The sequence below is a fragment of the Acomys minous genome (assembly GCF_964271855.1).
Source record: "Acomys minous genome assembly, chromosome: 3".
NCBI lineage: Eukaryota > Metazoa > Chordata > Mammalia > Rodentia > Muridae > Acomys > Acomys minous.
In genome coordinates this window covers 103580528-103606505 of record NC_140485.1, presented here as the reverse complement: position 1 = coordinate 103606505, position 25978 = coordinate 103580528, and the positions used below count along the sequence as shown (strand labels likewise).

Here is a 25978-nt window from a genome sequence, read left to right as displayed (position 1 = left end):
CAGCCAGTCAGGTGGGAAGCAGAGAGAGGTTAGTGGTCATCTTCCTCCTCTTTACACAGTCCAGAACCCCAGTCCATTAGCATGATGTCACCCACCCCAGTCAACCTACTCTATGTCCTGTTACAGACATACCCGGTAGCTCTCTCTTAGTGACTCTGGTCATTAAAGTGGTCATCAATACTCACAGATGGAAACATTTGTTCACATCTCCTCCCTTCACCTTTCCATATGACTTCATTTGGGGCCTCAAAAATGCTGCTCTGGGCACATTACTTCTTAAAAAGCACTAGCCATGTTTGGTGGCAGCAAACACACATATGCCTGTGATGACAGTGATGTTTGTGTGGGAGAAGCTGGTTGATATAACTAAGCTTGTAGGGTACCTGAGTCATCATGGGTGGACCAGCATATTACAGCACATTTACACACTGCAGGAAACCACATAAGACTTGTTGATTTCCTTTAGAAGCCAAATAATTATTCTACTGCTTTTGTGGCATATTGATTAGAATACCTTCCTTACTCTTCCTGATGGCTATTTTTTGAGTGAGGGAAAAGGTGATTGAATTTTTTTGTTGTTGTTGTTTACTGCCATTGCCTGCAAGCATTTTCTGTAACAGAGAAGTGTGGGCAAGTAAGCTGAATTTTTACATAAGTTTACTTTATAGTAAAAAGAACTTGTCAAAATCAAATGTTGAAAGGCAAACACCGGAGCAACTTTAGCGTTTCTAGAGCCCCACTTCCCTCCTACCTGCAATTTCTTACTCACAACAAGATTCTTCTCCTCTTTCTTAAAGGGGACCACCACTGTTTATAGATTTAGGATAGTTTTTATTTAATTTGCACTTTAACTGTTTTTATTGCTTTCTTTATCTATTGTTTCTGGTAAGAAGTATTTCTTTCTTTTTTTTTTTTTTATGCTCTCAAGACTTTGTCTTTCCTGGGGTTTCGTTTGTTTGTTGTGTTTTGTTTGTTTGTTTGTTTAAAGCAGTTAAACACTAGGTGACCAGGTGTGACTTTTCCTTGCATGTCTCCTGCTTGGGTACTGACAAGCTTCCTGGATCCATGTGACACTGACCAGGTCTCATTTCCCGCCTCTTCAAACACTTCCTGGGCCCCTTTGCTGTGTTTTCTTTCAGAAGTCTGGGTACATGTGTGTTGGATCATGTGGCATTGTCACATTCACGCTGGACCATCTACTCTGTTGTGCTCTACACCGCTTCCTAGTTGTTGTTGTTGCTGCTGCTGCTACTGTTGTTGCTGCTGTTTTATTTTGTTTTCGGTTCAGTTGGTTCGGCCTTGTGGCTGGATGCTTTGTGTCCACCAACCTTCAAGTCCATGTGCTTTCCTCCACGGAAACCACTTGCTTCATTTCACTTGCCATATTTCTCTTGAGATTATAATTTGATCACATTTCTCCATCCCCTCCCTCTAAACCCTTGCTTACAATCCCTCTCTACTCTCCTTCAAAGGCATGGCCTCTTTTTTTTTTTTTTTAACTAATTGTTATTGCCTACATCTAACCCTAATATATAGCTCTAAATATAACTGTCTCCATCTGTATAATGCTACCTGTATGTTTTCAGAACTGAGTGTGCTTTTTAAAAAAAAACCCATCCTTCCCATTTGACACTAATACTCTCATTTTCACACACACACATGCCCTCCCTCCGTCTCATAAAATTACCCCTTTCATTAATGCTTTCACTCTCTTCTAGAACTGAAGTATCATAGCTTTCTGATAATTCTGACATCTATGATACTCCCAATTCTACTTCTGATGTTTCTGCTCTCTCCTGTTATTTAACTACATAGCTAGTCATTTTTCCTCATATCTGGATATTTTATATTTTAGAAGTCAATATAAATAGTTATGTCCTCCTTCTTGTAACAAATGTCTTGAATGGGAACTGAGTCAATCTGAGCCATTTCACTTTAACTTAGCTCATTGTTATTGTTGCTGTTATTATTATTATTATTTTAGCGCACGTGTGTGTGTGTGTGTGTGTGTGTGTGTGTGTGTGTGTGTGTAGGTACAAAGGCCAGAAATGGCTGTGTAATCACCAGGACCTGGAGTTACAGGTGGTTGTGAGCCAAGGGTGTGGCCACTGGGAACTAAATGCAAATCCTCTGGAAGAGGAGGAAGCACTCTTAAGCACTGAGCCATCTTTCCAGCCAGTCTTAAAGCCCTTGAGAGCATAATCAACACTTGCTTTTCAGACACAGAGTCTAACTACTGCTGAAGTCTAGAGATCTCTCTCTGGACTTTCCAGCTACTTTTTGAACTGTTAACATTGTGTCTCTATCTTCACTTGACTGTTGTTTCAGTTGATAGGAAACTCTCCTTGCTTTTCAATCTGTATTAAGCTCCCATGGATATCTCTATCACTGGCTTCTCCACAGTGGACTGTTTTTTAGTTTTGCACATTTAGATTTCCTTCCTCCGTTAGGTATCTAGTGTGTGTGTTGGCGGGGGGGGGGGGGGGGGGGGGATGTCAGAGAAACTATGATTATGTAGCTTACCAGACATGCTTTTGTTAGTTGAAAATGGTTCTCTTTGGGACTTGATACATTAAACAGAAGCCACTAGGTCATTTTTGATCAGCTAATTAACCTTTCTGAGCTTTAGTTTCTCCAACTTTAAAAAAAAAAAAAAAAAAAAAAAAAGCACAAGATTGTCGTGGGGCTAAAGGATGGTGTGAGAGTGCTGTATATTTCTATTTCTTTCTGTTTTCCCCCCTATGAACGATCCTTGGAAGTATCCACAGAGTGGTTGTAAACTTAAATCAGCTTTGCACTGTCCCTTCCTCACTGGTTAAGTGGGTTCTTCTCCTTTTCCATGTTCAGGCTGAGTGAAGCAATGCTACTGTTTTCAGTGGTGCTCAGAAAGTCCCACTTTTCATAGAGCACACTAGATTTACTCAGCTGTTTGTCTTATGCCAGCTAATATCCAACTCTAAAATGTCATCTATAATCAAATTCCATCTCTCCAACATCATTAGATTTTTAATACAATCATCAGTTACAAATTCATATTTCTGATCACATAAAATGAGAAATATAAGCTAATAAATAACTTTATTTGATAGACTCCCCCGTTTATTGAGCCGGGAAATCTGAGTCACGTGGATAACAAGATGACTTGCATAAGGCAGGAACACAAACTATAGCGGGGACCATTCTTGACTGCAATTTTACCCGCTCGGTCCCACAGCATTCATCTAAAGCATGCTACTTAATTTGCAGCATGAGATTCCTGCAAGCTGTCTTTATGACAGACGCATTACATTTTGAAGACGTAAGGAGCAACTATAGACAACAGGTCAGCCTTTTGGGGGGATTAACATTAATAAGAGTACCCAGTGAGTGCAGACTGCGGAGATGCTCAAGAGGCTTGGTGTATCATTGGCCAGGGGAGCATCACCTTTCACTGATGGCTACAACAGTTCCTCTGTGCCTTCTCACTTGCCCTACCCATATAACAAGGGTGAGCATCTCTTGAAACCAGAATCCAGAGTGCTGCCCAGTGCCCAACGGTCCTCCCTCCTAGTCTGCGGTCTGAGTTGTTTCTTCCTTGAGCGAAGATTATGATGAAGCTCCAGCTCTGCCGAGTCAAGTGCTTAGCTTTACACGATCCCCTGAAGGGTTCTTACTGATGTCATTTATGTGATTACAAGCTGTGTTTACAGCAATAAAGAAAGCTAGGCCTGGGTGGTATTAAGTAGCCCTACTAATTATGGCACTATAAAAGGCTATGGACGACATCAATTTCAGTATTATTATCCAATGGTCTGGTGTTGCGTCCTCCCAAAGCCAGGTAGCACAGGGCTCATTTGTTTCTCCTTCTTCGCTCCGACTCACACGGAGATGAAAACAGGAGGCCGAGTGACAGAGGGCAGGCAGTCACTGGGATGAGTACTTGCGACAAGAGCAGATGGAGAGCCCGCCGCCACTGCGTGGTTTTAACTTTTTGGGATTGGAAAGTTATAGCAGGTTTGCAGCAAACCTTGCAGTGGCAATTAAGAAAATGAGATTTAAGACAATGGAATCGTTTCCACTTTTCGAGAATGACAAAAATTAACAATAATGACCAGCGGTAAAATATAAATAAGGGAAAAGGTGCTCTCAGATATGATTGTCGGGCTTTGGTGTATGATTTTCTATTGGGGAGGGCATATAGGGTGAGAGAGAATTTGATGATATTTATCAATATTAGAATGTCCACTGACATTTTTAAAAATGTAAACTATAATATATATTACTACATGTGACCAAATACTTATCTACAAAGATTTTCTTTTAAAATAGATGGGGTATGGTGCTTTCTGCATTTCCGTAGGAACAGAGTTCAGTTTCCAGCATCCCTATTGGCTGGCTCAAAAACACTGGCAACTCCAGCTCCAGGTGATGATTTTATGCCATTTCTGGCCTCCCTGGGTACCACACACACATGGCATATATACATGCACACCCATACACACCCATATACACACAGACAGCATACATATACTCACACACATACACACACACATACACACAGAACATACATACACTCACACCCATACATACACCCAGCATACATACACTTGCACCTGTATACACACATACACACACAGCATACATACACTCATATCCATGTTCACACGGCATACATACACTCACACCCATACACACACCCATACCCACACATGGCATACATACACTCACACCCACACATATACATGGTATACATACACACACACATACCCACACATGGCATACATACAATCACACCCATACACTCACGGCATACATACACTCACACCCATACACACACCCATACCCACACACGGCATACATACACTCACACCCATACATATACATGGTATACATACACACACACATACACACACATGGCATACATACACTCATACCCACACATATACATGGTATACATACACACACAGCATACATACACTCACATGACATACATACACTCACACCCATACACACACAGCATACATGCACTCACACACATACACACACAGCATACATGCACTCAGACACACACACATATACACACACAACATACACACACTCACACGCACACAAGCACCAAATATTCACATGCATGTGCACACACATAAAAAATAAATATTTGAAAGACTAGATGGGATAATTCAAAGTTGGCAAGAATCTATATGACTACTAACTTGGGCTTTTCTGGATACTGTTGCAACAATTAAAAATAAAAGTAATCGTATGTGTATTGAAGTGGAGAGTTTCCCAAGACATATTAATTAGCACATGAGAAAAACCAAACTGCAAAGCAACTTGCAATTTCTAGCACTTTCATGAAAAACACACAGTAACTCTGCATATGCATGTAAATGCACAAAAAATTGCCATGGAAAACAAATAACAGCATTTTAATGAAGACTTCCTTAGAATAGAGTGGTATTTATAGCTCAATGGGGAAGTATAATCATTTTAAACTATATTTATGCCTTGTATTTGAAATGTTTATATTACACAAACAATGTTTATACTAATGTGTTACCCGAGTAACTTAAAAATAAAAAATAAAATAAAATAAAACAGTGGGCTCTAACATTATCTCTTGGGCTCTTATTTCTTCCTGGCATCTTCTTCATAGTTAGGAATTTCAATAGAGTGCACATATGCTTCAGAAACAGTGTAATAAAGATATTTGTTTAGGTTGATTATTAAAGTCTTTCCTGTTTTTAGACTCCGAAGTCAAATTTGATTTAATCAAACTTTAATTGGAAGTTGTATACCAAGAGACAGCAGTTTTGGTTTACCAGTAAGTCTGTATACAGAATATGGTAGCAGCTGAAGTTAGTTCAAATGAAATTGGTACCTGAAATGTTAATTTTTTTAATTTTTTAATTTTTTTTGGTTTTCTGAGACAGGGTTTCTTTGTGTAGCCTTGGCTATCCTGGACTCACTTTGTAGACCAGGCTGTCCTCAAACTCACAGCAATCCACCTGCCTCTGCCTCCCAAATGCTGGGGTTAAGGCATGTGCCACCACACTTGGCCAAAATGTTAAACTTGTATTTATTTAATTTGGATCAGAATCATGTAATCAGAAATCCAAGAAAATTTAGCTTATACTTGAGAAGAGGCTCCTGGCTAGGAGGATAAAAATTAACATGTTATTTCTTTGGCCTCTTTTCCTGAAGTAGACAGGTTAAGTAGGAAGTAGGCTTAGCAATATCCTACTACTTAATTTTGAGATTTTTTTTTTTGAGTCCTTATGACAAGACTCCATTTCCTATCCAGAATGACAAGGAAGTGAAGTACACATTGATTTCAGCAGACACAGAAAATGTTTTCTTAACCAATTCCTTCTCCAGGTGTTGGTTTCCAATCCCAAGTTCAATCAGACTCACAAAGAAGAATGGACAAGGCAGCCAGTGTCTGGCTTGCCAAGGAACTTGGGAAGAGTTTTACAAGTCGGGTGGCTGAGATGCAAATGCAGCAGGCATCAGAGACAGAAAGCATCTAAGGCACTGGTTCTCAACTTTCCTAAGGCTATGACCCTTTAACACAGTTCCTCATGTTGTGGTGATGCCCCCCCCCACCATAAAATTATTTTCGTTGCTACTTTATAACTGTAATTTTGCCACTGTTATGAGTTGTAATGGAAATAGTATATATTTCCAACGATTTTAGGCAACCCCTGTGAAAGGGTGGTTCAGCCACTCCCCCATGGGGTCGTGACCCCCAGGTTGAGAACCACTGCTGTACGGGGATGACGTCAGAAGTCTAAGATGGCTATGGCATGGCTTAGAGTAGAGCCAGAGCCAATGTGAACACAGGGGGAGTAGATGAAAGGGTTTGACATGGCGTTGGCCACACAGTGCATTCAACAGATGCTAGTGAAATTTAACTGGAGACAACGTTGTATATCAGTGGATATATCCTACAAACAAATTAAACCCCTGTCTCCATGAAGTGTGTTTTCTACATTAGTATGCAGAGTGCATTTAACTGTTAGCTGAGGAGGTGACACAGATGCACAGGGCAATGTGGTCAGAGATAAGCTGGCTAAAGAAAGATTTGTGAAACCATATCAGAAGTTTGGGCATAAAATTTAAAGAGTCTAATAAAGGCATCCCCAAAGAAAGCACAAACATAACTGCAGCTAGTTGGTGATGGTGTATGTTGCCATGCTGCCACCAAGCACACCTTTGATTGACGTTTCCAAAATACTACAAGGTGGGACTCTGATGCTTTGAGTGATGTTGTCACCATTTGCTGAACAGAGCACGCTGTATGATAGGGAAGTAAGACACCTGCTCAGTCCAGCGCTAGAGCTGATCCTTTGTTCTCCCTCTCTCATCCTCTGCACATGCTAATGGTTGCTATGAATGATTTCAAACTTTCTGTACTGTCAGGAGAAAAAGACACCAGGTTTCGGTCAGATATTCTCCACTGGTCACATTCCCCCTTATAATTTAGAGTTACTATAGCTTCTACTATTTTAGGGGGTTGTTAGAAATTTGGCAAGAGCTGAAGTTGAGCATGACTGCAAGAACTTGGGGGTAGTTGCCTAAGTCAATGGGGACATGAAGACTTCTTAAAGAAGGTAACAACAAAAATCAAGGACTATTTGCCTCTGCGTGGAGAGGTCACATAAGCCAGGCAAGATCATATAAACCTGTGATCTACGTGTAACCACCAGGAAGAGCAAAATAGACTCATAAGAGTGTAGGACGCCATTAATATACATTAAAGCAACCAATGCTCTAGCTCATACAAGGCCAGTGTATAAGACATCACCAAAGATAAATATAAATAGAGTAGAGCAGATAATGATGTCATTGTAGTATTTCCAGGGAAGGCAGTCAGGGCTGGTAGTGGCTTAGGGACTACAGAGCAGATGCCATTTTCTTAGAGTAAATTGGGGTCCTGGTGAAAAGCACATTTGTATGTCAAATAGAAGGCCAAGGAGCGGTTACTGGGCAGCAACGGATTGATTATTTTTTAATTATTATTTTTATTTTTTTAATGTAGATGGGTGCTTTGTCTGCAGTTATGCCTGTGCACCACATACATGTCTGGTCCCCTGAAGGCCAAAAGAGGGTGTCAGATTGCTAAAACTAGAGGTACAGACCATTGTGAGCTGACACTTGTGTGCTGGGAATCAAACCGGGGTCCCGTGGAAGGGAAGCTAGTGTGCTTAACCACTGGGCTATCTCTTCAGCCCAGCAATGCATTGATTCTAAGCCCTTACAATGACTTGTTCTCTGAATGATTAGGAAAGAGGAGGCCTCAGGGCGAATGGGGGCGGGGGGAGACTGACAGAATGAAGGCAAGGCACTTGTACATTCACAAGCATCCTTCCCTGCCAGGCTTCTCTAGACTGCAAGTTTGGAGGTCATTCATTCAAGTGTCATCAACCCCAAGCAGAACAGTGCCCAAGAAAGGAGAGCATTCCCCCAAATATTTGCCGAACACACGGATAATGAATGGAGTCATGAGTGAGTATCCATACGAAATGAAAAGCAATGACCAGGTAGGCAAGAGAACGAAAGCTACACAATAGAAATTTGAATGGTGTGGACTCAGTTGGAGAAGGTTCTGGAAGGTTCTGTAAAAAGGAATTGTAGATAGTACCAACACCATAAAACATCCCCAGGGAGGGGTCGCGTGCTTGCCTTGTGCACCGGGTTGACACCCTCAAGGATGACCACAACTCACAGGAACGCATTTATCACAAGACATCTCCCTCCTCACTTAACACAGTTAGTTAATCACCATACTTAAAGTCAAAACAGTAGAAACCGGGGGCTGCGGGTTAGTAAGTCCCCTTGTAGTAAATAACTTACCATTTTAACAGTCCAAAGACTTCCCTATTCATGTCACTTACATAAGCTATGCCCACACACTTCCTCGTGAGAAGTTACTTAGCAAGTTCCTTAGCTTTATTTTTAGACAGTCTTTGCTCGCTCCTGGATGATCTGCCTTAGTTTTCCTTTAGTCTAACAAAAGTCTAAAATCAATAGCTGCCTTAAAGCTGTGCTATAATGCTCATGAGTTTAACACTGCACAGCTGGAAGTTTCGACCTCAGCCACCAAAGGCAAAGCGTGTAGGTAGAACAAAGGCAGATTGCCTCTTTCCTTAAGGCAAAGATGGGGTCTCAGTGCAAAGGGCGTATACAGCATCAAAGCAAGGCCAAGGGAGGCCATTGGGCAGCTGTGCTTTGAATCTGAGAGGGGCCAGTGAGTTTTCCATTAAGTTTGTGGTCTTCCCCCTGGTCAGCAGTGGCTGGGCAATACCTCCATAACCCCCCAATACCATCGTCCTCCCTTCTCAGAGGATGGCACAGGTGGCCACTTTCCTAGCTTTTTAGCCCTAGTGCTTGGTGTCCTCCTAGGGCGTTTTGCAGCTGTTTTTCATCTGAGATTCTGATATTATTTTTTTCTTCCCTCCCACCCAGATGTTATTTTTGAACTCTGAAACAGAAAGAATGATCATATACTGTCTCAGAGAGAGAGAGAGAGAGAGAGAGAGAGAGAGAGAGAGAGAGAGAGAGAGAGAGAGAAGAAAAGAAACAAAGGAAAAAAGAAAGAAAATGAAATGGGAATACTGTCCAAGAGTTCTGGTCCTTGAAGCAAACCTACATTACTGCTTGTACATTTCTTACTGTGGTAGTAATTGAAATGGCCTTAAATGAGATAGACTCTCTGCTATTCCAGTTACTTAATGAAAATGTAGGATAAGACAGTGTCCTAGCTCTCCATCCTGGAACCCATTGACAATTTCATAGTGCTAGGGTCATCTTAAAGCATCTTTTCCTGGTGGCATTTGGTCCCCTGCCTTTGACCAATTCACACTTCTTTGTCTTCAGCCTCCTTCCCCACCTGGCATGGGCCTCAGTCAGCTGCTCTGGATCTGCTTTGATTTCTACATGAGTGTTTGTTGGTCACGGTTCACAGATGTATTCTCTCTGTGTAATGGGGGGGGGGGGGAAGCCATGTAGGAGAAAAGACAGCCTAGCTTAGCACACACTTTAGCAGGCATCGTGTGCTTGCAGCCTTGCGCTGAGCCAAGCAGAATGACTCGGAGAGGGAGAGGTTACCTGCAGACAGGGCCAGGAACGGGAGCTGGATTTGCTCTCCTTGGTCCAGGTTTGGTAAGGACATTTCTGTTTCTGATAATGGGATGGGAATGTCTTCTTTCCATTTTCACCCATTTGTCTCCAAGTTAAGGCTGTGTGGGACGGAAAGGGCTAGGCACAAGACAGGAAGCCGAGGAGATAGAAAGCACACACGGGGGCAAGAGTGAGAGGCAGGATAGGAAGGGCGTGCCCTCTTTATGTTTCATGGTGCTGGCTGGATGTGGGGGCCAACCATCTACAGTTCCACAGCTGAGAAGGTGGAGGCTGAAGTTGTACAGTTGAGGCCTAGTCTCGATTCAAAAAAAAAAAAGCCCTACTTTTGTACAACCAAACAACAAGAATGCCATGCCAAACAGACTTTTAAGGAAAGCTCTTTGAAAAAAAAATGTTCACTAATCTCTAGCTGCTTCTTTGGCTGTCTTCTCCAGGCTCAGGAAACTGTGTAGATATGGTCACAGTTAAAAGACTGAGGACAGCCTCTGGATCCTTCTAGATAAAGGCTCTGGGTGACGGCTTTTTCTCTAGCTGACTTACCCGGCTTAGGCAGGAAGACCCCCTCCATGCATTGGTGGGGAAGTTGTACACTTGTGCCTCTTTACAGTTAGCCACACCCTCGTACAATACACTAGTGAACTCCCCCTCACATCATCTGGAAAACACCCGGGTAAACAGCATCTGGACTCTTCCCTCTTGGCCTCGTCTATGACTCACACCAGCAGCACCTTCTATGACACTCAAGGCCACACGGAAGGGACCGCGCATACAGGACTCCTGCCTACTGAGTGTTTGTATAAAAAGCAAACGTGAAGCCAACAGCTCAGGCTGATGAGGGAGAAAGCTCGGAATTTATTAAGGAAATTAATGCTCACGGTATGTGTCTTATTCCTTGAATGCTTTCTAGACGGCTCACCTCTGTACCGTGCCTTATTCAGCTCACGTGAACTCAATTACCAGTATCATCCAGGTCTGGAAAGTGAAACAACGCAGACCAAAGGAACTATAAACTCTGCAATGGTTCTTGAATGCTGAGTTAATTCAATCAAGAAAAGGCTTCAACCCCCATTTGTTAGAAAAATTGTGTTATATTATTTTATTGTTTAAATTACGTACATTGCGTATACACAAGCACATGTGTCACGGGCTCAGAAGGTGGCCGTGAAGAAGCCTAAGAAGAAGAAGCTCCAAAAGGCTCATCCAGGTGTGAATTCTACGAGCTGTCACAATGACCTGCAGTGCACCAGCGACATGATCAGGATGGGGATAACCAACTCCTTTCCGATTCGACTCCAGGCCCATTCCATGGAAGGAAACTAATGACTGTTACTGTAAGCCTGGTCAAAAGCCCATGGCATTACTTGGGCTGCTATATTCCCAAGAGGTGGACTACAGTGGCTATGTTGTTAAAATCCCTTCTAAACACTAATGTTTATATGCAGAGATGAGTGCTATATAACCAGCCTTCATCAAAGAAGCTTCTTCCTGTCATGGATAGTAGTTAATGCAAAACCACTTAACTGGCCAAAATACTAAAAACAAACCATAGTGTAGTGTTTGTTTGGTCCTACGTGGAACAGCAACACTTCCCTATCCGAGGCTTAAGGAACATAGAAGGTGGGCAGGGGGCAAGAGTGTAAGTGCCAGAGCACAGGGAAATATGTAGGAAAAACACGTCTCCTGGACATAGCAGAGCTGCTGCAGTTGTGAACTCATTGCGTCTGTGGTTCTCTCCATAAGAGTTACAGAAGCCCAGGTCCATCAACATTTCATCACGGGCAAAGGGTCCTAGCGACCCCCATGCCTCCCTATGGACTTGTACCCACTGCCCACTGTTTCAGGCGCGTGTGTCATTGTCTTCAGTAATACAGCTACGGGTGCATTTGCTCTACTAGATAACCTCCAACTGAATTTTAGTTTAACTAAGTCCAGAAAAGGTCTCAACCTCAATTGTTTAAAATGATTGATTTCAAATTATTTATTTATTTATTTATTTTGGTTTTTCGAGACAGGGTTTCTCAGTGTAGTCTTCGCTGTCCTGGGCTCGCTTTGTAGACCAGACTGGCCTTGAACTCACAGTGATCCACCTGCCTCTACCTCCCGAGCGCTGGGATTAAAGACACACACCATATGCCTGGTCAAATTATTTATTTTTAAAAAAATTTTTTTCTGTGTGTGTGTCTGTGTGTGTGTGTGTGTGTGTTGGTATGTACACATGGGTGCAAGTGCTAAAGGAGGCTAGAGACGCTGGATCCCTAGAGATGCTCAAGCAAGAAACTAAATACACTCAGTGTGTTAGACACACACACACACACACACACACACACACACACACATCATGAAAATTTGAAGGGGACTTGCAGGTTTCAGAGGAACAGGCAGCAGGTTTGAGAAGGGAATTGGGGATGAAAAAATTGATTACATTTATTATATACATGTATTTATAGTTGCATAGATTTATGTAACTGTTTTAAATGACCATAGAAAAGTCACTCATGAGAAGCTCACATACACAAACATCCTCTATCAATGGTCTAGGAAAAAGAATGAGCATATAGTGACAATTTTTAGAAAAAAAAGTAAACATAACTAAACAAAAAAAACCCTTACACTCCTACTAATTAGGAAAAACAATGCTTAATTTAAGTTAAAGGAAAAAGGTTTTAATCAAATAACCAAGGGTGAATACCATTTTTAGCGTAGTAAAATGCACATAGGGGCATTATTCTTTACTATAAAATATAGAGCTATTATGGTTATATGTCTCAAGAAACTTCTTTAAAAGCTGGGTGTGGCGGTGCCCCTCTTTAATCCCAGCACTCGGGAGGCGAAGGCAGGTGGGTCTCTGTGAGTTCAAGGCCAACCTGATCTACAAATCCCATTCCAGGACTGCCAGGGCCACACACAGAGAAATCTGTCTTGAAAAACAAAACAAAAACAACAAATAACAACCAAACAAACAAAAGAAAAGAAAGGCATTCTTAGAAATGACTGATTAGGGGGCTAAAAACAGAAGAGGTGATGCTCATGCTCTGTCTGGGAATGATTACACAATAAAACACGATAAGAAGCAACGGAAGGTGTGAGAGTTTTCTATGTGCAGTCATTGTCTCTGTGTCTTTCTTGATATAGGTCACTGCTTCTGCTTCCTCACTCTGGCCCACGGCAGAACCTCCACTTCCGTGTACTGCATTTCAACGTGTCTAGTTAAGGGATCTTCCACCTGCTCCTCAAAAATAGAAACTAGTGAACGGGAACATTCCCAAAATGCACAGGCAGGGAATTCTGATGTGAAGATAATCACAATGCAATTCTAATCCTTGGAGGGAAAAAAATCATTTTCCTCTGCAGATCTCATGCAGCAGCCTGCAATGGTGCCTGCAAGAGCCCCAAATGCTGAGTCTTTGATTTAATGAAAACTTAGGGAAAGCAATTCAGTTCACTGCGGGGATGGCTTTGTCCCTCCATTACGCTTCTTTTTTTAATGAGAAAGATGATTGTAAGGATAAACCCTATTCCTCTGAATTTTTACACTAATTATATACAAAGCACTATGTTGGCAGAAGGGGACTTATCTGCTTCAGGCAATACAGTTTTCGTCTTGTAACCACCCTTCAGGCTCCTGCATGAACACGGCAGCTCCGTGCCAGCAATGAATGCTGCTCTTCACCAGCTCTCAGCATGGAAAGATGAATGCTTAAAGCTTTCCCAAATTAACAGTCAACATGGGCTCCACATACAACAGGGAGATAATCCCTTCCTGCAAGCGTCGATGCTGCTTGGAATGTAGGAATCAAAGGGGTATTCATTAATGAGGTATTTAGTATGAGGAATACGGGAAGACATGATCTACGAAGTGTGCGTGTGAATCTATATGAGGATTCCTTACGAGGATAAGATGATATTGCTTATTCTTGTCAGTTTCTTTCGCTCTGAAAGTCATTTCTGAGTTGATACTGAGGGCTCTGTGTACAGTACCCTGTATTTGTGATTATACACTGCAGCATAAATACAATATAAGCATTGAGTGTTCTAAGAGTGATTAAGGCTGTGGGATGGTCCATTTGCTGCAGATTTGCCCTATACACACTGTATATGCAGAGAGCCTGTGCATTTGGCACTATTCGATACATAACTTAGAGCCTGATGAATCAAGTTCCTTGGTATTCTACAAGGATGGCACAATGAAGGAAGATGCTTCCAGCGGCATTTCCTGATGTTTGTAAGTGACCTAAAGAGCAGATCACATATTGGAAACTCTACAACATGTTATTCCACCCAGGCAACTGCAGTGTTGGAGCCGGCTATTTTCTTTTTCCCATCAAGTATAATTTAGACACAATAAATCTCATCTCTTTAAGAGTAGGGTTTGGAGAGTCTTGGCAAATGTATATACTCACACGATGCCTATCACAATTGAAATACAAAGAACAATGCCACTGAGCCAAAGGTTTCCATGGTGGCTTCTTCGGTCTGTCCTCACTTTCAGTCTCCACCAGCTGCGGATCTACTTTCTGTCATTGCTGTCTTGTTTTCTCCAAAACACAGAATGCCAATATCCAGAGTATAGACTTTGCATCTATTTTTTTTTAACATAATGCTTTAAAAATGTCACTATGGCTGAATGTATGGGCACCTTATTCTTTTTTCTTTTTTATAAGAGAGTGATACTGGATTCCATAAATTCATTACATTTTTCTATTTGTCTATTTGTTTGTTTGTGTGTGTGCTTGTGTGTCTGTGTGTGTGCACATGTGTGCTATGCTGTGTATGTGAAGGTCCCAGAATACAACCTGAAGCGGATGGTTTTCTTCTTCTACAAGGTGAGCTCCTGGGCTATACCTCAAGCCTTCGGGCTTCTGTGGAAAGTTCCTTTACTCTGTGAACCAACTCACTGGCCACCACAACCACCACCGCACCCTCCTTGTTCTTCTTTGAGGCAGCCTCTCACTACACAACATAAAAAGGAATACGGTGTCCATACATTCAGCAATGGTGACAGGCACAACGGTCATGATTTAGCCTAAGATGGCCTTGAACTTGTGGCACGCTTCTTAGTCCTAGCCTCATGAATACTGGGATCACTGTTGTACACCACCATGCCCAGCTTTGGCGCCCATTCTACAAGCTAATGGACACTCAGGTTGTTTACAGGTTTTTAGAACATTTAAAATAGAGCTCTGTTTTTTGCATACAGTTTTGTGCATCAACACTAGGCTTCCATTTTCTTAGAAAGAGAGTAACTTTCAGATCATATAGAAAGGAGATGTTTAACTTTATAAGCAAATGCCAAGTTGTATTCCAAAGCAGTGTGGCCACTTTGCACTTCCACCAGTGTTCTATGGAGAACTGTGTGTGTGGACTGACACACACACAGGCAGCTTTGCTAGAAGTCGGTTCAAACTGTTTGGGGTATAATTTTCCTTTGTCAGTTTCCTAATAAGATGCACCTGCATCCTCCATCTTAAGCCTGTCTTGTCCTTCTCCACGGTGATGTTAAGTATTTCTCAAGCATCGTCTACAAGGTTTCATCCCAGAAACCCCTCAAGTACAATCTTTCTATCCTATAGTGACTAAACTCTCCAAGCACACTTAAGTAGGAAAAATAAATGTGACCTGACAAGAAATAGGCATGGGAGTTTGCCAAGGAATTTCCCACAAGGGAGAATTTAAGAGAGTCCAATAAAAATTACCTCGCTGGTCTTAGGGAATTGAGAGTGTAAGATTCCCCCACGGCTCCCAGGTGACGTATGATTGCTTATTAACATTTGCCAAGTGCCATCTTATCCTGCCAACCCAACCCACCAACAACCACTTCTCTTCAACACTCTCATAGGGATTAGTCAGAGAATTGGGAACTGACTGTGCGTGGAGCTTTCTTTGGTCTTCGGCTGCAAGGAATTTTGCTTTAGTTCATTTTACTTCTTTGGCTTGGGATTTTGACCATCTCTGGTACACACTAAAAACATTCCAAGGTAGGCAAGAACAGAGATCCCCAAATGTAGAGAACCTGGGAGCGAACAAGAGGAAGATCCCTAGACAATGCCAGAGTCCGGCATACTGCAAGATGCACACAGTCAAGTCGCCAAGACTTCTTATGGCCAGGAACCCTACTTCATTGAATATGACCTTCTACATTATTTTTTTATAAATACATGAATATTTTAAGACTAGTTTATGAGTGTTACATTAGTACTATTAGCAACTTATTTCATTTTTCACACTCACATAAAGCAAGACATGATAGAAAATATCTATCTAGACTATAGAAAAAGTCTATGTTCAAGAATTTTCCGGAAAAGCAAGATACGAGATGTTTATTGAATAACTTTAGGTGGAAGATTGCTTTTTATTCCAAATTGGAGGAAGTTAAAAAAATACTTTTCAATGAAAAGGCAACCCTTGTAAGATCTGTTACTAGGAGTGCTGAAGGGCTCCTGTATGGCCTATACAGCGGCAGAGACTTCGGGTTCTGTCCTACTTCCGTGTCCTCTTCCACACCATGGCTGAAGGAAGAAAACAAGCTCAGGACCTGCTTCTGTTTCTCCCTCAGCACCATGTCTTTTCTTCACTGTCTTTACTTCCCTTAGTTAGACACAAATGTAGAGAAATGGTAGTAAACAGATTGACCTCATCTGTTATGCAGGAAGTGCTGAATGTAGTTCAGGGAAACGGTTATAATTGGTAAGAGATGATTATGCACACACATGAAAAAACGGATGGTAAATTTTTCTTGGTAAGAAATGAATCCCATTTCACTTTTGGTTTTAAAACCCAGTCATATTTCTTGCTTCTGTGTCACAAATGCAAAAACTCAGTCGTCAGTTCAATGGAAGATCACCCTCCCTTGTTGCACAGTATTTGCATTTTTGTGTCTCTTGGTTTTTGAATGTCTTTTTTTTTGTTTTTTGTTTTTGTTTGTTTGTTTGTTTTTATTTTTTATTTTTTTCTCCTTTATTAATTTATTCTTGTTACATCTCAATGGTTATCCCATTCCTTGTATCCTCCCATTCTTCCCTCCCTCCCATTTTCCCCTTATTCCCCTCCCCTATGACTATTCCTGAGGGGGATTACCTCCCCCTATATATGTTCATAGGGTATCAAGTCTCTTCTTGGTAACCTGCTGTCCTTCCTCTGAGTGCCACCAGGTCTCCCCCTCCAGGGGACATGGTCAAAGGTGAGGCACCAGAGTATGTGAGAAAGTAATATCCCACTCTCCACTCTACTGTGGAGAGTGTTCTGTCCATTGGCTAGATTTGGGTAGGGATTTAGGGTTTACCGCCTGTATTGTCCTTGGCTGGTGCCTTAGTTTGAGTGGGACCCCTGAGCCCAAATCTGCCTATCATAATGTTCTACTTGTAGGCTTCTAGGACCCTCTGGATCCTTCTACTTTGCCATTCTCCCATGCTTCTCTCATCTAGAGTCCCACTAGAATGTCCTCCCCTTTGTCTCAGTTTCCTGGTGTCAGCTAGTATTATCTGAAACTTTAAGAAAGGAGGAATTATGTAGAGATGAAGGAGAGTCGTCGTGTAGTCCTTTGGGCAGATAATCAGATGTGAAACTTCACTCGAAGCATCACTTGCTTTCTAAGCTACATCCTTAAGGGCCTTACTTAGGACACCCAGCATGAACTTTTTGAGATTTTGGTGTTCTTTATGGACACATTTTCACTTCCTAACTATTTCTCAGTGTGCTTAAAGTAATAGCACTTTCAATTTTTCCTTTAATTTCCAGAAAAAAACCTGGATACATTGGTGAACAGCACAGTTTTGAACTAAACTTCTTTCTATGGAGTTCCATACCCAGAGTGCTTTGTTAGAAACAGTAGTCTTTTCAATTTCAGAAACAAGTGGAAGAAAGCCCAGCTTCAACCCTTCAGGCCACGCTTAGAATTTGCTTAGCAGGACACACTGTTTTAAAGGATGACAGCCCTCACGTTGTCCCAGAAATTAGCTAATCCCCTAGGGCGACTTCACAGCTACGTTTACTGGCCTCTACACTAGAACCTATACCTCCGTACCTGTTGGTCATTGATCTGATGCAAACTTGATAGGAAGGATTTACTCTAACTTTGAAGTCAGATTTTTGGCAAGGTTGCTTATAGTCCCATCAGACTTAAATATTCACAAAGGGCTTCGAATTTGACAGCCATGCTTTTAGAAGCTGTATGAATCCAATGACAGAGATCTGTCTGATTTAAAAAAAAAAATACAGCCAGAACACTGCCAACTATCATTAATATGGAGGCCCAACTGGGTAGGTGACATTTGACCTAGGATGTGATCTGACCTGCAGACTGTGAAGAACACTGAGAGAGAGGGGGGGGCTGTAAAGGGCCCTCCCTTGCATACAGATTTCCCATCTTTTCTTTGTTGCTCATTCATTCCAAATTCTAAGGTTCCTGAACACAAACTTTATGAGGTTTCCAAAACATCAAAGTGACTCAGTATATACAAAATTAATGCAATATCTATGTCAATTTCCAGATGTTAGCTAAATATCAGCCTGTGTGAGTAAAACACCAAATACAGGCACACAAGCAAGTTCAGTAGTCATTCAGGGTGATGATTAAAAAAAAAAAATCTCCAGAAAGAGCACTGCACTGTGGGAACTGACTCCTCCACTGACTGGAAAAACAGGATTTCCTCAGTCCTCTTTAGTCTTTCCATATTGTTATCCCATCCCTTGTATCCTCCTATTCCTCCCTCCTTTCTGCTTTCCCCCTGTTCCCCTCCCCTATGACTGGGACTCAGGGGGACATCCTCCCCTGTATATGCTCATAAGGAATCAATTCTCTTCTTGGTAGCTTGCTATCCTTCCTCTGAGTGCCACCAGGCCTCCCTATCCAGGGGATGTGGTCAAATATGGGACCCCAGAGTTCGTGTGAAAGTCAGTCCCCACTCTTCACTCAAATGTGGAGAATATCCTGTCCATTGGCTAGATCTGAGTAGGGGTTTGAAGTTTACTGCACACATTGCCCTTGGCTGGTGCCATAGTTTGAGCAGGACCCCCGGGTCCAGATCTGCCCGTTATAATGTTCTTCTTGTAGGTTTCTAGGACCTTCTGGATCCTTCTATTTCCCCATTCTCCCATGCTTCTCGATCTTCACCAACCCTACACCTGACAAAGGTCTAATATCCAAAATATATAAAGAACTCAAGAAATTAAACACCACCAAACCAAATAACTCAAATGAGAAATGGGGCACAGAACTAAACAGAGAATTCTCAATAGAGGAATACCGAATAGCTGAGAAACACTTAAAGAAATGCCCAACGTCCTTAGTCATTAGGGAAATGCAAATCAAAACAACTCTGAGATTCCATCTTACACCCATCAGAATGGCTAAGATAAAAAATTCAAGTGATATCACATGCTAGTGAGGATGTGGAGAAAGAGGAACATTCCTTCATTGCTGGTGGGAATGTAAACTAGTACAGCCACTTTGGAAATCTATCTGGTGCTATATCAGAAAACTGGGAATAAGGCTTCCTCAAGACCCAGCTATTCCACTCCTTGGAATATACCCAGAAGAAGCTCCAGCACACAACAGAGACATATGCTCAACCATGTTCGTAGCAGCCTTATTCATAATAGCCAGAACACAGAAACAGCCTAAGTGTCCCTCAGTAGAAGAATGGGTAAAGAAACTGTGGTACATTTACACTATGGAATACTACTCAGCTATTAAAAACAAGGAATTCCTGAAATTTGTGGACAAATGGATTGAACTAAAAATGATCATAATGAGTGAGTTAACCCAGAAGCAGAAAGAGTCAAATGGTATATACTCACTTATATCTGGACACTAGCCCAAGGGGCATGTCCCATGAAAGTCTTCACTTACCAGGAAACTGAGACAGAGGGGAGGACATCCTATTGGGACTCTAGTCTTTCCTTCTTAAGGTCCTCCAGATCCCTTCCTAGTCTTCGTCCTCCCTCTGCCTTCCCCACGCTGATGCTCCTCTCATAGTGTCTATGTGACTCTTCCCTGATCTCTTTGCTGTGTCTCACTACACCATGCACCCTAGGCTAGCTTCCTGTTCATGGTTTTCAATGTCAAGAAGCAGGAATGTCTCCTTTCCTTCTAAAGTACCGTTTCTCAGTTTGTGGGTCATGACCACTCAGGGCATCAAATGACCCTTTCATAGGGGTTGCATAGCAGATATCCTGCATATTATACATTTCCATTACAATTCATAACAGCAGCAAAATTACAGTTATAAAGTAGCAATGATAATAACTTGATGATTGGGGTTCACCATCATGTGAGGAGCTACCTTAAATTGGAAGGTTGAGAACCACTGTAAAGAGTCTCCACCCTGAAACCCCCTACCCTCTAACCCCCCCTCCTCTGAACTTAGAAGAATTAAACCTGCCTTTCCATCCCCAGCTAGTCACAGTTTCCACCTTTTCCTAATGCACATCCTTGAACACCTTCTTGGTTTTTCCTCTTATAAAATATTGGATGATACTTATTTCCTAGCTGACACATTATAAATGTTCATTATAAGCAGGATTATTAATATTAACTCTCTTCATACATTCCATTTTCTACCTTCTGCCTATAACTGTTACAATAATTCTTTCTGATTTTAATGTGCTTATTTATTTTTCCCTAGACATGGACGCTTACTAAATTTCTGGATTCTTAGAAAAATAGTATAGCTAAGAACCCGAAGAAGAACAATAATTTGTGATCTCAAAATCCAGTGGTGCTTTAGAAATAAAAGTTGGGGGCTGGAGAGATGGCCCAGCAGTTAAGAGCACTGGCTACCCTTCCGGAGGACCAGGGATCAATTCCCAGCACTCAGAGGGCAGCTCAGAACTGTCTGCAACTCTCCTTCCAGGGGCTCCAACACCCTCACACAGACATACATGCAGTCAAAACACCAGTGCACATAAAATAAAAACAAATACCTTTTAAAAAAATCAATGAAGATGAACTCACCATTTTTACATGAAAACTTCTTTTTTTTCAGTATTAGGCTACTGAACAAGTGTTTTCGATTGAATCCCATTATTCTTCATTGTACTCCTTATAGTGGATTAAATAATACTATTCTTTAATGTTGACTCAAGCTCATATCATGTGAGTCTTTACACGAATCCCTTTATCTCGGCTCCTTTGATGCTTTCCCACAGCTTCTCAGAATGAGTCACTAATTGTCTGCCTCTCCCATTGCCTCACTTGCCAGAGACTTTTCCTGGCTTCAGGCACCATTCCAGAAACAGTGGGATAACTAACTGCTGGACAGATACGTTCAGATTCACTGGCCTCCAACTCACACTGAGGAAACATAGCTGAGAGCTAGTGTCTGGAATTTTTGGAGGCTGAGAGTTTCTTCTTAAAAGTAGTTACAGCTGTTAATATTAAGGGCTTAAAAAAAACCTCCAGTAACATCAACTTTGGGAAATCAAATTAAATTAGCTTCTAATGTATTTTCAACAAATTGAAAAATCAATTGAGTACTAGTGTGGCAATTCTCTCTCTCTCTCTCTCTCTCTCTCTCTCTCTCTCTCTCTCTCTGTGTGTGTGTGTGTGTGTGTGTGTGTGTGTGTGTGTGTGTGTGTGTGATATTTATGTGCTATGTGTGTGTTCATGTGTACATATAGGTAGGTATGCATGTGTGTCTGTGTGTGGGTGTGAGATGCTTGTTTATGTGTTGTGTGGGTGTGTTCATGTGTATATATAAGTAGACATGTGTGTGTGTATGTATGTATGTAAATACCTGAGATTGACATCTGGTGCATGTTCAATTACTCTCCACTTAACGTATGAGACTGAGTGTTCAGCTGAGCCTGCACTTGTCACTCTGCTCAGCCAGTGGCCAGTGAGCTCCAGGTGTTTGCCTGTCTCTGCCTCGCCAGTGCTGGTGCTCAGATGCACACTGCTGTGCTCACAGCTTTCAGTGGGTTCTAGGGGTCTGAATTCAGATTCTTGCACTTGCCAGGCAAGGCCTTTAGCAACTAAGCCACACCCCCAGCCACCTTTCTTCTAGACTCTTCTAAGATAAAACATACTATTGACTAAGTCACTATAACAGAGAATTATTATTCTAGACAGAAATCCAAATAAGAGCGTGCAAGAATGAAATACCAATAGTTTTGTAAAAGTTTCAAAAAAGTATAAGTATTAGAAGTGATATATTTAGCAATATACATGATCTTACTTGTTATTAACATATACAAATGTTTTCAAAACTATTAATGATTATTTTTCAATGGGTCTTTGTCAATAGCTTCAGACAAGGAGAAAAATTTTAGCTTTTTCTGGGGCCATAGACAAAGGATTATATCACGTTTGGTAGTGTAGTCATAAAGCTCTGAAAGAGCCTCTGGGATACTGCCTTCCCCAAGGAATGTTTATTGGACCTCTCTTCTGACAGTATTTTCTTTTATTGGCTCTTAGAAAATTTTTTATTGCTTTATTTATTTTCAATTTAAAGTAGGACCGCACATAGCCATTTGTGGGTGTTTCCTTTTCTTTTGGTCTTCTTGTATTGTTACTCAAGTTGTTTGTACTTAAGTCACTTTCCTAAAGAACACACATTTGTCTGCAGTGCCCTTAGATGGCTCAGGGCTGGCATGTTTAGGAAGTTGCAATAGGCCTGTTCCAGGTTCTGGGACATACTCTATTTAGATTCACTGAGAGGAATACAACCCTTAACAGGAATTCAAATATGTGTGCAATTGTCCTTTTCTGCAATGCATATAGCTCCCGCTTCTTGCTGAATTCATACAATGTATATTTCTTTGTGATATATTCATGCATTTTCTTTGTGGTACTATTGTGAAATAGCAAAGTGAGATCTGGGGATCTGAATCATCTTACTGATGCAACAAATAATAGAATGATATCTAGTCACGTTTCATATTTTTTATGTGTTTGTAAAAGTCATATTCCTGGGATTTGGGGCAGCTTACCTTGTCTGACAGCTAGAGTTGTGGTATAGACCAAGAAGAGGAGGATGTAATTCAGAAAGCTCTGGAAGACTGGTGTGTTGGCATGAAAATCTTCTGCCAGGTACTTGCTGGTCAAGCCAATTCCACAAACAAGAAGGGATAACACTTGGCCCAAAGCCACAGAGATTAACATCTCCCTGAGAAATGAAGAAGAAAACACAGCAATGTCAGCTAGAAATCCATGAAAACAACAGAAGTTAAATCTATTGGTAATCCATAGCAAACACTGAGTTAAGAGCAGTGAATAGTATTTGCTGTAACCCATTGAAGCAATACTAGGGGGACTGTACAGTGATCACTGAGGCTTTATAGAGGTGGAAGCTAATGTTTAACATGGTTAATTAAGTTGCTCACAGAACACATAATGAGGATAAAGCAAAGCCAGGTTATGAGGTCGAGTCTCTGCATGAGAACCTGGCTTCTAATCACTGTACTCCAGAGGTTGTTGAGGAAAATGACTGTCCTCTTGATTCTTAGTGCAGTCTTGTGCACTGGTGTTGCAGAAAGCATGCCCAGCCCTGCAGGCAGGAACCATATTCCAGCATCATCTGTGTGCATAACTAATCAATACTGGGAGAACTGTTGCTTTACAGATCAAACTCCTGGATGCAGAAACTCTTGGATGATGGGAAGGGCTGAACATCTGGGAATGCAGAAGTAGCACCTCTTGTGTCCTCCTATGCTCAGAGCGCCAACCTAAGAAGCTTTGCTATCTATTGGGTCTTTATTCTCTGTTTCCTGAGTTACAAATACCTATATATTAAGACTGTTGTTCCTGAACGAGATAGAGTCAGGACTGTGGTAGCATAATAATTATGCAAATATTTTCACGGTCCTTTTCATAGGCAATGCTCTTGTAGTCTTTTGAAGTGGGGACTGGAGGCAAGAGTCAACGTGTTCAGTTTCCATGGAAATGAAATGCTGACACAAGTTTTTTAGTCACACACACACACACACACACACACACACACACACACACACACACACACACAAACACATACACAGAAGAAATTACCATACTACTACTCCGATGATACAGGAAAAGCCTCTGGAAATAAGAAGCAGACTTTTTTCTGCAAGTTTCTTGTGACCTTTCTGGCTTGTTTGCAGAAACAGCAATATAAAATAAGACAGCAGTAGTACAAACACCAGAACTTTCAGCAGAGGGTGTGTGGTAGTCTATATTTCTCCCCCGCCCCTCCATAGCAGACACAAGTCCAGATTTTTCCTGGATGGAGAATGGGTCTGTTTCTCCTTTTCTTGGAGCGAGATTGATCTTGCCTTGCTTTGGCCACTATGAGCCTTCTGGCCCTGACCTTTGAGACTTTTTGCTGCAGTCACATTTTCCTACTAGCAAACAGCTTCTCAGCCAGGAACCTGAGATGCTCTGTTGAACACCAAGAGATTCCTGGGAAATAGCAACTCAGGCACAGCTCTGTGGCAAATATCAGAGAGAAATGTTGGGATCTCCCTGCCTCCATATTCTAAGCCAACGCATACATGGAAGAAGAAGATGATGCATCCCTAGAGACTGTTGCCCAACATGGAGAGTTATGAGAAAAAGAAAAGGGCGTTGCTTTGGGGTATGCAGTTCTCCAAGAGCCTTACAGCGACAGATAACTGGACGGGAGGCTTCAGTATCTCCCTCCAGTGGCCTCTGGGCCATCGACTCTTACTTCTCCAGCCCTATGGGCTTCTCTGCTCACGGTCCTTTGCATGAGTTACCATCTTCACAGTGTCCATCATGCCTTTTCCAGCCTGACTCCTACTCATCTCCCTCCCAATACTTGACTCTTTTGTTATCTGCCTTGAAGGGCCTTACTGTTTCCTTTCCCTTAGAACACGTCTCATTTATTAATTTTATCTTCTTCCACTTTAATTACTGCTTGCTTGTTTGTTTAAGCTCTCCTGCTGTCATTGGATTGTGACCTTGTAAGGTTCCTGAGTGTACCTACATCCAGATAATACCATTCAGAGGACTATGAAATGGAAAGTATAAAAGACAACTTAGGGTAAGTATAAGTGGTACCGAAGATATAAGAACAGCAGGGCTTGTTTGTTTATTCATTCATTCATTCATTCATTCATTCATTCACTTTACATCCCAATCATAGCCCCCTCCCTCCTCTCTTCTCAGTCTCCCTCTCCCTCCCTCATGCCCCTATCTTCCCTCCCCTACTCCTGAGAAAAGGGGAGCCCCCTACCCATCTCAGCATGTCAAGTCTAGTCAGGACTGAGTGTATCTTCTACCATAGTGCCCTGGCAAGGCAGCTCCACCAGGAGAAAGTGATAGAAAAGCATCCAAAAAAAAAAAAATCCATGTCAGAGACAACACCACTCCCCTTACTAGAGGACCCACATGAAGACTAAGCTGCCCATCAGGTACATCTGTGTAGGGGTCCTAGGTCCAGTCCATGCTTGAGGGTGTGGGGGCGTTAGAGCACTTAGTGTGGGCAAGGTTCTGGGTTCAACCCTCAATGCTACAAAACAAATAGTAATCCCCTTGCCAACTGAAGAAAAAGAAAATAGTAAAAAAGAATTCAAATAAACTAAAGGATTTGTAAAGTATTTATAAATTAGGATAAAAGATAATTGGTTCGTTCTGACATCATCCTACACACCTTGTTTTCCTTGACTCCCCCCACCCACCCACCTGCCGCCCATCCCTCCATCTCCCTACCCCCTCCCCCCCCCACCCCTGCTCCATTTCCCCTGTTCCTCCTCTCTCTGATCTTCCCTCCTCTGACACACTTTGTTTTTATGCCACATGTGTTCCATCACTCCTTTTCTACTACCCCCAAGCCTTTCTCTTTTTTCAATAATTTTTTATTCCATTTCCATTTGTGTTTTGTCTGAATGGATATCTGTGTGAAGGTGCTGGATCCCCTGA

General features: G+C 41.8%; 1 protein-coding gene across 9 annotated transcripts in view; it reads right to left on the bottom strand.

Moving 5' to 3' along the window:
- Positions 1–25978, bottom strand: part of SLC35F1 (solute carrier family 35 member F1) — a 487869-nt gene that overhangs the window by 128625 nt on the left and 333266 nt on the right. For all 9 annotated transcript variants that reach the window (XM_084777332.1, XM_084777331.1, XM_084777329.1 and 6 more), the window contains one exon: positions 23050–23225. In XM_084777332.1, coding sequence (XP_084633458.1) covers positions 23050–23221 — 172 coding nt within the window. In that variant the 5' untranslated portion in view covers positions 23222–23225. The remainder of the gene's footprint in view (positions 1–23049; positions 23226–25978) is intronic.